Source organism: Phoca vitulina, unplaced genomic scaffold (assembly GCF_004348235.1).
Source record: "Phoca vitulina isolate PV1807 unplaced genomic scaffold, GSC_HSeal_1.0 scaffold64, whole genome shotgun sequence".
Taxonomy (NCBI): Eukaryota; Metazoa; Chordata; class Mammalia; order Carnivora; family Phocidae; genus Phoca; species Phoca vitulina.
This window is the reverse complement of record NW_022589767.1, coordinates 8,969,268-8,981,516: the sequence shown is the minus strand read 5'-3', so window position 1 is coordinate 8,981,516 and position 12,249 is coordinate 8,969,268. Positions and strand designations below refer to the sequence as shown.

At 36.6% G+C, this 12,249-nt stretch overlaps 1 protein-coding gene across 1 annotated transcript in view; it reads right to left on the bottom strand.

Moving 5' to 3' along the window:
- The window catches only part of LOC116624161 (solute carrier organic anion transporter family member 1B3-like), an 84,915-nt gene that overhangs the window by 71,443 nt on the left and 1,223 nt on the right, over positions 1 to 12,249 (bottom strand). Inside the window, exon 2 of the mRNA XM_032391833.1 lies at positions 2,339 to 2,452. Coding sequence (XP_032247724.1) covers positions 2,339 to 2,351 — 13 coding nt within the window. The 5' untranslated portion in view covers positions 2,352 to 2,452. The remainder of the gene's footprint in view (positions 1 to 2,338; positions 2,453 to 12,249) is intronic.

Sequence of the window (12,249 nt, the reverse complement as noted above, 5' to 3'; positions counted from 1 at the left end):
CCAATGAAGGGCTTGCTTTCATGACCCTGAGATCATGACCTGAGCCAAAATCAAAAGCCGAACACCTAATCGACTGAGCCACCAGGCCCCCCTATTTCTTAGAACTTTTAATGTAGATTACTATGTTGTATGCAAACAAAGACAGTTGCACTTCTTCCTTTCCAATTTGGATGCTTTTTCCCCTGCCTTATTGTACGTCTAAGACCTGCAGTGTTATTTCTGGACTACCATATCACAAAAAAGAAAAAGTGACAGCAGGGCCTTGCCTTTTTCCCAATATTAGGGGGGAGGTTTTCAGTCGTTCACAATTAAGAATAATGCTAGCGGGCACCTGTGTGGCTCAGTTGGTCAAGTGTCCAACTCTTTATTTCAGCTCAGGTCATGATCTCGGGGTGGTGAGATTGAGCCCTGCGTTGGGCTGTGTAGAAAGTGCAGAATCTGCTTGAGATGCTCCCTCTCCCTTTCCCTTTGCCCCTCCTCCTGCTCTCTAAATAAATAAATAAATAAATACTTCTTTAAAAAAAAAAAGAATGATGTTAACTGTAGCTTTCTGCACATACAGGCTAAAGAAGTTCTCTTCTATTTCTAGTTTTCTGAGATTTTAAAATCACTAATAGCTTAACATTCAAAAGTCAATCAAGGTAATTCATTGCATCCATAGAATAAAGAGGAAAAAACCCCTAAACTTATATTATCATCTTAAAAGATGCAAAAAAAATGCATTTGATAAAATTCTTCATTACTCATGATAAAAACTTTGCAAACCATAACTAGAATTTCCTTGAAGTAATGGAGAGTGTTAATCAGAGTACCTATATAGTCATCATACTTCATTATATTTTTATTAGACATCAATGTACCAGTGGATAAAGAGAAAATAGGGGGGCCAATAAATTGAAAGTCCAATGAGTTAGGAAGAAGGGTATATGGAGAGTAATTGAGGGAATGAGAGGAGGAGGAAAAGTAGAAATCTACATTTATTATTTTTAAGCAGTTCCAGGTGATGATAAATACCAGCTACAAGATGGGGTGACTGACGTGAAATGGAATAGATTTTTCCCACTGCTCAGCAAGGCATAGAACTTTTACTCACAGTTATTTATCTGTGTTGAGTCTTCAGGGTAGTGCTATGTAAAAGCACTTTCTCTGATGATGAAAATGTTCTCTAAGTGTGCTCTCAAATGTAGTAGCAACTAGCTATGTGTGGTTAGTGAGCACTTCAGACGTGGCTCATGTGACCAAGAAACTGAATTTCTTATTTTCTTTAATTTAGATGTAAAGAGCCACATGTAGGTAGTGTCTGCCTTATTGGATAGCATAACTTCAGGCTATCAGTCTGTAACATGGCTGAGGTGCAGCGGAGGGAAAAATGATCTTTTCTTACGAGTGTCACAGAATCGTGTTTACACCATTTCTAAGGCTTCTACCTTTAATCTAACTCTTTCCAAGACCTGAAATACCAAATCATTAGGCTGTTAGGAAACATAGGGGATAGGCAATGCCCTATTACTTCTGTTTTCTTATATTATTCCTCTCTTCTTCTCTTTTCTCTCCCTTTACTTTCCTGCTGTCTCTCAAGATCAAGGATCAAGCACAATGTCAGAAACATTATAATCACTAAATATGTGGTAGCTATTATAATAGACCTTTTCTGATTTTAAACAATACTATAAGGAATATATTTTTATGTAAATATTTAAACATTATGATTACTTCTATGGTGCATACCCTAGAATCAAAATGACCAAATCAGAATACAAGCTTTCCAAAGGTCACTTTTCAAACTGCCTTCCAGAATGATTCTATCAGCAACACTGCCTCCAAATATACGGTGCCTCTTAATTCTTATCCACCAATCATGTATTCCTTCAATCTTGGACAATTAATTGCAAAATGAAATCTCACTGTTTCATTTTTGCACTTATTTGATTATAGACTACACTCATGCTAATTCTGTAATACTTTATGACAGAGTCCTCTAATATGTTTCATATGATACAAATCTTCTTTCCCTCAACTCTTTCTAGGTCTCTTTGGCTCAAACTCAGAATAATATTTTTCACACTCGAATGGCAAAACCAGTATAATATTTGGTTTTCTGTAATAGAAATCCTAATTAACCTTGTTTTCTGAAAGATTCCAACATTTCTGACAGTAAAATAAATATTTTTTTTCCCCTGGAAATTACAACTTTCCTAGGGAATTCTCAAGCTGTTTGCTCTCACATGATGTAACAAAGACTAGTCACAATCCCAAGACTGTCTTTAGAGCAACAGAATTCTCCTGTCCTCAACTACTGCTAACCCTGAGTCCCCTGAAATTCCAGTCATGCCCTTACCTCCTTGGATCATCTTGTTCCTTTTTCTCAGGCCTCTCTAAGTGGGTTCTGTATCCCACGGACTTCCTCCTGGATTCAGATGTCCTCTGAGATATCTTGGTTATCTGTAGCTACCTAACAATTTTCATAAGACAACACACTTGTTAGTTTAATCACCCACTCGAGAAGGTAGGACCAGAAAGAGCTGGTTAGTTTCGGAGTAAAGAAGGCCTAGGTAGGCAGGAGCAGACATTATGCATGTAAATCAGAAACAAATACAAAAATCCAAGTAGAAATTACCTGTGTGGTCCTGATTATGAAATTCTCCAGCCAGTAGATAGAAGCAGACTCCTATCGGTAAAGATGAATACTATAAACAGTTCACACATCCGAGTAGTCAGCACTTTACAGTAAAAGCAGCCCTCATTCTCCAAGGATCAGCTCTTTCTTGAGCAATATTTATACAGTCACTAATCCCTATTCAAAGGAGATTAGGGTCCTTCACAAATTTAACCCATGCCTGGGATATTACATTTCCACATAACTTCAGGTTAGGTGAAGTAAACATTATAACTAAAGAGGAAAACATCATCTGAGGTTTCTAATGCTAATAGGCTAATCATGCTACATGTTTAAATGAATTCTGTTCTTGTGCCATCCTCTAAGAAAGACAGTGCTACCTGGTTTAGTGTCAGGAAGGCAGGACTGGACAAAGAAGGGCAAATTCACAGAAGCAAGAAAAGGAGTAAGGGGAAGGGTGTACATGATTTAGTAGAGGGGATAATGTGACCTGTGAGCTCCATGAGGGCAGGAATATATCTCCGTTGGGCTAACACAGTTCTGGATACCTAGTGGATATTCATCAAATATCTGTTGAATGAAACAGTGAGTGATTAAATAGAAGTTCAAATGGTGTCTCTTCTCGGGATTTGCTATCTCAGCTGTGTCCCTTGTGAAATTTATGTAATGTATAAAAGAAACTTGAAAGGCAGTGGAGAATGATGACGGGGGAGGCTGAATAATGGCCTCCAAAGATATCTGTGTCCTCATCCCTGGAACCTGTAAATGTTTACTTATGTGGCAAAAGGGACTGTGCAAATGTGATTAAGGATCTTAACACGGGGAGAGTATCCTGGATAATCCGGATTGGCCCTAAATGCAATCAGAAGTGCTCTTTAAGAGGGGAGTAGAGGTAGGTTTGACTACACTCAGAGGAGAAGGTGATGTGGTGCTAGAAGCAGAGACTGGAGCTATACATTTTAAACATGGAGAAAGAGGCCAGAAGCCAAGGAATATAGTAAGTCACCAGAAGCTGCAAAAAGCAAGAAAACACTCTCCTCTCAGAATTCCAAAGGAGCTAGCCTTGCCAACACCTTATCCCAGTGAAACCGATTTCAGACATGTGACTTCAACAGCCAAAAGAGAATAAATTTGTGCTGGGGCAAACCACTAAGTTTGTGACACTCTGTATAGTAGTGATAGGAAAAGAACACAGGTGGTAACTGCCTTCTTCACCCCCATCTCTCTTTCTCTGCTGTCCTCCACTTATCTACTCCTTCAAGAGACTATCAGTAGTGAAATGTTCAATTAAGGATTCTTGAATGTTGTACACACAAATCTCTCATGAGTGGGGTTTGTGATAAGTGTTGCTGTACTATCGGCAGGAGCCAAGGCTCATGGGTGGGGTCCAGGTACCATCCAATGGGCTGGCATTTCTACTGTTAACAAATACTCTAATCTCTTTCCACTTTCCACTTGGATTGTGAGAGTAAATTACTTTATTTTCTCTTGGGCTTGGTGCCTAAAAGGATGCAGCTCACATATCTCCAGCTACACGAACATAACTGACCAATGGTCTCATGAAATTTAATCTTATTTTGTTATTTCCTTCTTGGAGGACAAATACATGTGATATCCTGAACATATTCTCATTCCTTTTCTTTATCATGCTCCACTTTAGAAATGATCCTAGTTGTCTAGACCATTGACCATAGTTCCAATTAGCCCATTCTCTTCCAAGAATTTGAATCTGCTTCGTTTACTATCACCTCAGATCGAGATCCTTCTCCATATTTGTCATGCCAGCTTAAACATAATATCACTCACTCAACCATAGATATTCTATTTTCCCCATGGACTCCAACTGTTATTCTGCCCATCCTTGATCACTCTGGAGATAAAGTTTGATCAAGCTCCTTGAAGGAGAAACTCAAGTTATAGTTGAGCTCACAGACTGAATACAGACTGCCTAGGCTTCAAGTCCAGCTCACCCACTTAGGAACCCTGTGACCCAGTTAAGTTACTAAACCATGTCTCACTTTTCCTTATCTGTTAAATAATAATAATGCCTGCCCTATAGATTGTTGGGAAGATTACATAAGAGAAATACTTGAAGTATTTAAAACAGTTTTGGCCACAAAAGGTCACATTTTTTCATATTTCCAGTTATATGAAAGGTCCAGATTAGACAAATTCATAAAGACAGAAAGTAGATTAGTGGTTGACGGGGCAGCAGTAGGGGAGAAAAGAGTGAGGAGTGACTGCTAATGAGTAATGAATATTTTTTGGGGGGGGGATAATGTTCTAAAATGAGTCAGTGATGTTTGCATGATTTGTTCAATATATTTAAAAACCCACCGAATTGTAGACTTTAAAATAAGGAATTTTATGGTATGTAAATTTTATCCCAATTTAAAAAACAATGTGGGCACATTGTGTTGGCTGTTACTTTAAATTATTATTATGGTCAGTGTGTCCGGTCATTCTCTCTTACATTAAAAAGAGGTGCTGTAATTGAACTGTGCTGCCCCAAAATGCATATATGGAAGCCCTAACATTCAGTGTAACTGCTTTGTGAGATTATGTTCTTAGGAAGTAATAAGGTTAAATGAGATCATAAGGATAGGCTCCTAATCCAATAGGACTGGTGGCTGTATAGGAAAGGAAGATAAGAATGTCATATAATTTTAAGAAAGCAATCAGAAGGCAGATTTGAATCCAGGATTGGCTCTGTAGACTCTTTGTGACTTTGTGAAAATTAGTTAACCTCTCTAAGCCTCAGTGTCCCCCTCATCTGTCACACAGGGATCATTGTATACATATCTAGATTGTTCAGATCATTAATTGAAGTTATATATTTATAGGAGCACAATGCCTGTACTTAGTGATTGATGAAAAATAACTATTAATAGGGGCACCTGGGTGGCTCAGTTGTTAAGCGAGGTCATGATCCCGGGGTCCTGGGATCGAGCCCCACATCGGGCTCCCTGCTCGGCGGGAAGCCTGCTTCTCCCTCTGCCACTCCCCCTGCTTGTGTTCCCTCTCTTGCTGTGTCTCTCTCTGTCAAATAAATAAATAAAATATTTAAAAAAATAACTATTAATATTCTACAGAATATTTTTGGGAACTAGGGTATAATAAAAGAAGAGCGATAAAATAGTAACTAGGGGGAGCTCTAAGATCAAGAGGAGTTGTTTCTCTTTGTCCCGTCTTTTTTTTTTTTTTCTTTAATAGCTGGAGAAAAAGGAACTTACCATCTAGTCGGAAGGCAATATAAGATTAAAAGGCTGGAAACTGAAGCAGCACTTTATTTCAGACCCATCCTGTGTACAGAAGTCAAGGGCTTTTATAGGCATCCTGTGTACAGAAGTCAAGTGCTTTAGCTACCTTGTCCCTCCAAGTTGGAGTAATAAGAGGCACAGAAATAACAGGTAGGAGGAAGCATTCAGGAGCAGGGCCACAAGAGCCGCCACTAATACCCCTGGCTATCTGACAAATTCCTAGGGACTGTGGAATGTTTTGATGAAGGCAAAGAATCAGGGCGCCCCTGTTGTGAGAGTGACTGCATTCCCTGAGGTATGCTGGAGTGGACAGGAGAGTAGGTGATGTGATGTCCATGTGTAGATATGGCATTTTGCCAGCTCCCAGGCAATCCAGACCCAGATTTCTAACGACAAATACTCCATTTACAAATGTACAATAAACACTCATCACATGCAGAATTGCAGTAAACTACTTTCAAAATGGCCAGGGTTCTGGCAGGTTTGTTGGTTGTTTTTTTTTTTTTAAATATGCTTTTCTGAATAAGGCAAAACAGATGCACTTGTTAGCCTCCTGAATACTTTTCTGTTTTGGAATTGGAATATTTCACTACTTTGGATTTGCTTATGAAGCATGGAGTATGTTCCAATCACACTGGCCTTAGGCATGAAATAAATCAATGCCTGAATTTTTAAAATATGGATTTAATCCAAGCCAGACCTGGCCTTAAGCACTATATAACCTAAGATTGGGTCGTACTGATGTGGGAGACTGAATGTTAGAAAATGTAATCTGTTAAAGGGTCTTATGTGTAGGTGCACCTGAATAACCTCAGTAGTAAAGCCCAATTAGTTGTAAATAATACCTTAATAAATAAAACCTTTCTATAAAAATTCATCATGTAAAACTTTTGGGTCGAAAGTTTGTTAGCTTCCAGTATGTGGTATCTATTTACACATTTTTTTTAAGGGACAAACCGTTTTTTTTTTTAATGGAGAAGAAGTCTTCTACACCTCCAGACTTTTACTCAGTTATCCTACTTCTCTCAAATCTGAAATGTTTTATTCTTTCAGTCACAGTCTGTGCCAAGATCATTACAGCGGGGGACAACTATTTCTTGACACATTGTGGAACTTGCAGGCAATAAACAAGTTAGCAAGGGGATATATATATGGAGGAATAACTGCTATAAAGAGAAATAAGTAAGATTAATGGAATAGAAAGGAATAGCACATCCTATTTTAGATAGGGTTTTCGGGGAAGGTCTCCAAGGGGCTGATGTTTGAACAAAGAGTGAGGGGTCAAGTCATCGGGGGCAAAATGTTCCAGAGAGAGGACTCAGGAAATGCAAACCCCTCATATACAGAGGCCGCTTGACGTGCTGGAGGAACATGAGGGAGGCCTGAGCGGAGCAGAGTGAGTGGAGAGGAGAGCAGGAAATGAGAGATGAAAGGTGTCTGTGCTTAAGTTATACAGGGCCTGGGAAGGCCATGGTCACATGAAATATAATGCCAAAAATTATATGCTGGATCAGTGTGGGTGCTCTATTTATAAAGTTATCAGGGTTTCTCATGCCAGTTTTTATCCCAGGTTAGTCTCCTTTGAACTTCAGCCGTCTTGAATCTCAACTCAGCTCAGCCAATGACAGGTATTGGTGGTGAGTCAGGGCGCCCGGCTAGCAACCCCACACTGCTAGTAGGTAACCTGACTTTGTGGACCATGAGAACTTTCACTTCTGTGGTCCTCATCCTCCTGTTAACTGATGACTTCCGAAACCACTTGCAGTGCGAACACTCTGATTACTATGGTAGTATGTATTCTGTGTTCCTTGGTCAGCCCTACTACCATTATGGGGTTCTCTGCAGTACGTGAACTACCAGATATATAAATACATATATATTTTTACAAGTCAACCGCTTTAGCCAGCCTAGAAATCTATACTAGAGAGAAAAAGGAAAAATGAAAACAACAACATAGGCAAACTAATTTTGTGGTTTAGAAAGAGGCAAACACTGAGGAACAGAGTTGAAAACTTGATTTTATCAAAATCAAAACTGAACATCCTGGATATATGGTACCCTGTATCATACCACTATTTCTGCTGCTTTGGGGCTTTGAAGAAATTTCAGCCACATATGGTGAATGTCAAGAGCACTAGATGAAGCATCGGAAGATGTGGGTTTAAGCTCCTGCTCTTTAAAACCTGACACTACAACCTTAGCAAGTCAGGTAAACTCATATAATCCTCTTATAGGCTCAGATTTTTTTATGATGGAAAGAAACACTAATCTTTATGTGGAATTAAAAAATGCATATACTAAAATGCTTTGTAGACTCAGAAGAAATATGCATTATATATAAATGCAATATATATAAGGATTATATATAAATGGTCTCTTAGGTCTCAATTGGATATTTTTGGGAGCTGACAAAATAATCTTGAATTTATCTAGAAGAAAAAAATGAAAATATTTAAGAAAACTTGAAAATGAATCATATGAAGGAAGGCATGAATTGTCAGAAATTAAAATGTATTTTATGTATTTTTATACTTTATGTATGTAATTCTTATATAATGTGATCCTGAACAGAAATAGGCATCTAATGAGATTAGAAAATCCTCAGACACTCGTAATTTAATAATTTGTAAAGTTGGAGAATATGGACTACCAAACACATAGTATGAGGGCAAGTGGCTAAAAGTCTGTCAAAATAATTAGGTTATTTATCTCAAAATACTATATCAAGGGGCACCTGGCTGGCTCAGCCACTACACTGTGGAACTCTCGATCTTGGAGTTGTGAGTTCAAGCCCCACGTTGGGTGTAGAGACTACTTAGAATAAAAAAATAAAATCTTTAAAAAAAATACATCAAAATAAATCCAGATATATTAAATATTTTTAGAAACTAAATCATAAAACATAGATCAATGCAGGTCATCATATCACCATAAGGTAAGAAAATTATTTTAAGCACATATATATGTAGAATCTATAAAGGAGTATATGATTGTAAATTTTTTTAAATATTAAAGTCAAAAATCACATTAAACAAAATTTAAAATTAAGCTCCTGTTACTGATTGGACTATGTTCCCCCAGAATTCATATGTTGAAGCTCTAACCCCAGTATCCCAGAATGTGACTGTATTTGGAGATAGAACCTTCCAAGAGGTGACTAAGTTAAAACGAGGCCAGTAGGGTGGGCCCAAATCTAATCTGATGATGTCCTTATAAAAGCAGGATATTAGGAGAGAGGAAGATACACCAGGGATGCACATGTATGGAAAAAAAGACCACGTGAAGACATTAAGAAGGCAACTCCTTGCAGTCCAAAAAGGGAGCCCTCCTGGAGAAAGCAACCTGCCAACACTTTGATCATTGGACTTCTAGTCTCCAGAACTGTTGGAAGATTAATTTCTGTTGTTTAAGCCACCCAGTCTGTGTTATTTTATTGTGGCAGCTTTAGCAAAGTAATACAGCCCTCAAATTAGAAAAATTAGTACACATGGAATACATTCATGGTTAGTATCATTAATAAAATAACTACCAAAATAAATAATATGCAAGGCTGTGAACACAACCTATAAGAGATGTGACCAGTAGACATACAAGTTTTAACACACTAGCAAAAAAAAAAAAAAAATGAAAATCAAAACACTGAAATGCCATTTTTAATTTATAAAATTGATAAATTGGTGAAGATTAGGACAGCTAATTTTTCAAATGCTGTTTGTCTTTCCCTTTTGGAATGCCACTGGTTAGTATATTTGAGACATTCTATCTCTAGGAATCTATTTCAAAGAAATAAATAAAGATAGCCAAAAGGGTGCATGCTTGAAATTTTCCTTGTGGATTTGTTTATATAGCAAAGGCAAGACACATAAAAACAATTCATTAATAATTTAGGTCTTAAATCTTTGATTACATTAGTAAAACAATCTTGGGATTGTGAGTAGGAGAGGAGATGGAAAGTAAAAACAATTTTGTGTAGTTTTATTTTTTAAGTCAAACTGTAGCTCTATTGAGGTAAAATTGACCTATAAAATAGTAAGATATCCAAAGTATACATAATGGTGATTATTAGATATAAATATATACTGTGAAAGAATCCCCCGTTTAGTTAATTAACACATCCATAACCTCACTTTTGTGTGTGAGAACATTTAAGGGCTACTGTCTTCGCAATTTCAATTATACGATACAGTGGTACCAATGATAGTCACCATGTTTATAAGCTCCTCAGATCTTATTCATCTTATAGCTTAAAGTCTGTAGCCTTTTATCAACCTCTTCCTAGCTCATCCACCCTCTAGCCCCTGGCAACCACTCTTCTGTTCTCTGATTCTGTGAATTTTCTGGGGGGGGGGCGGATTTCACACGTAAGTGATACCATGTAGTATTGGTCTTTCTCTATCTGGCTTATTTCACTTAGCATAATGCCCTCAAAGTCCATCCATGGTGTCACAAATGGCAGGATTTCCTTCTTTCTCATGGCAGAATTGTATTCCATCATATAGTAGATATATACATCTTCTTTACCCATTCATCCAATGATGGACACTTGGGTTATTTCTAAATATTGTCTGTATGAATAATGCTGCGACAAACATGAACATGGAAGTGCAGGTATCTTTTCAATATCCCGTTTTCATTTCCTTTGAACATATACCTAGAAGTGGAATTACTGGATCATATGGTAGTTGTATTTTTAAATTCTTGAGGAACTTCCATACTGTTTTCTGTCGTGGCTGCATGAATTTATATTCTCACCAATAGTTCACAAGGGTTTCCTTTTCTACACATTCCTGTCATGCCTGTTACCTCTTGTCTTTTGATGATATCCATTCTAACAAGTGTGAAGTGATATCTCATTTGGTTTTGATTTTCATTTCCCTGATGATTAGTGATATTGAACACCTTTTCATTTGCTTGTTGGAAATCTGCATGTCTTCTTTGGAAAAATGTCTACTCAGTTCTCCTGCCCATTTTTTAATTGGATTGTTTATTTTGTTGCTGTTGAGTGTATGAATTCCTCATATATTTTGACTGTTAACCCCTTATTAGATATATTATTTACAAATATTTTCTCCCATTTTGTAGGTTGCCTTTTCATTTTGTTGTGGGTTTCATTTGCTGTGCAGAAGGTTTCTAGTTTGATGTCATCTCACTTGCTTATTTTTTGCTTTACTTGCCTTTGCTTTTGGTGTCAAATCCAAAAAAATCACTGCCCAGATTAGTGTCAAGAAGCTTACCTCCTATGTTTTATGATTTCAGGTCTTAAATTTAAATCTTCTTAAAATAAAATTTAAGTCTTTTAAATTAACATTTTATTTATTTTATTTTATTTTTAAAAGATTTGTTTATTTGAGAAAGAGAGAGAGAGAGCACAAGCAGGCGAGACAGAAAAGCAGACTCCCTGCTGAGCTGGGAGCTTGATGTGGGGCTTGATGTGGGGCTTGCTGTGGGGATTGCTGTGGGGCTTGATCCCAGGACCCTGAGATCATGACCTGAGCCAAAGGCAGATGCTTAACCATCTGAGCCACCCAGGCGCCCCTAAATTTAACATTTTAAATGTTTAACCTTACACAAGGAGAGTCAATAGAAAGCATTTATTATTTGATTTTTTGCATTTTTAAGAAGACAAAAATAGTATTAATGCATATTTTTATAATTTTTGGATAACTTTTGGATAACCAACTGCAAAATATTTTTCACATTGTTAAAGAAGTGGCTATAACTTCCATATTGTTAGTAGGAATTAAAAGCAAAAATATAGCACAGATAGCATTTGGAAGAATAACAGAAAATACAAGGAAGGAACCATAAAACAAAATGGAATAAATAATATAAAAGAAGGAAAACCGAACATCAAGCGTGACAATTAAATATATTTGCAAATAGACAAAATTTTAGATAAAGTAAAAAGAAAATCCAATTTTATACTGTTAATAAATTTCTAACCTTAAACAGAACACAAAAAATTAAAAAAAAAAAAATAAAGGCAGGGCCCAAAATACATCAAGTAAACATAATCAATAAAAACAGAAGTGGCAACATTATTATTATAATAACATTAAAAAAATTATTAACTATGATAACAAATTTTTAAAAATCAAGTCTATCCATCATAAAGACATAATAGCTATAAAACACATTAAGTTTTACAAATGAAAACTGGAAAAAATGGAAGCAATTCACAAAACTCATTCAATTATATTGAAAGATTTTAATATACAATTAGTCTCAAACTTTAAAAAACAGGAAAGAAAATAAGTATCAAAAGATGTGAATGGTATAATTAATTGGTTTGCTTTGGTAAATATATATTTAATATTGTCTTTTATAATCAATGAACATACTTTATTTTCAAAACCTGAACTTAATATTCAT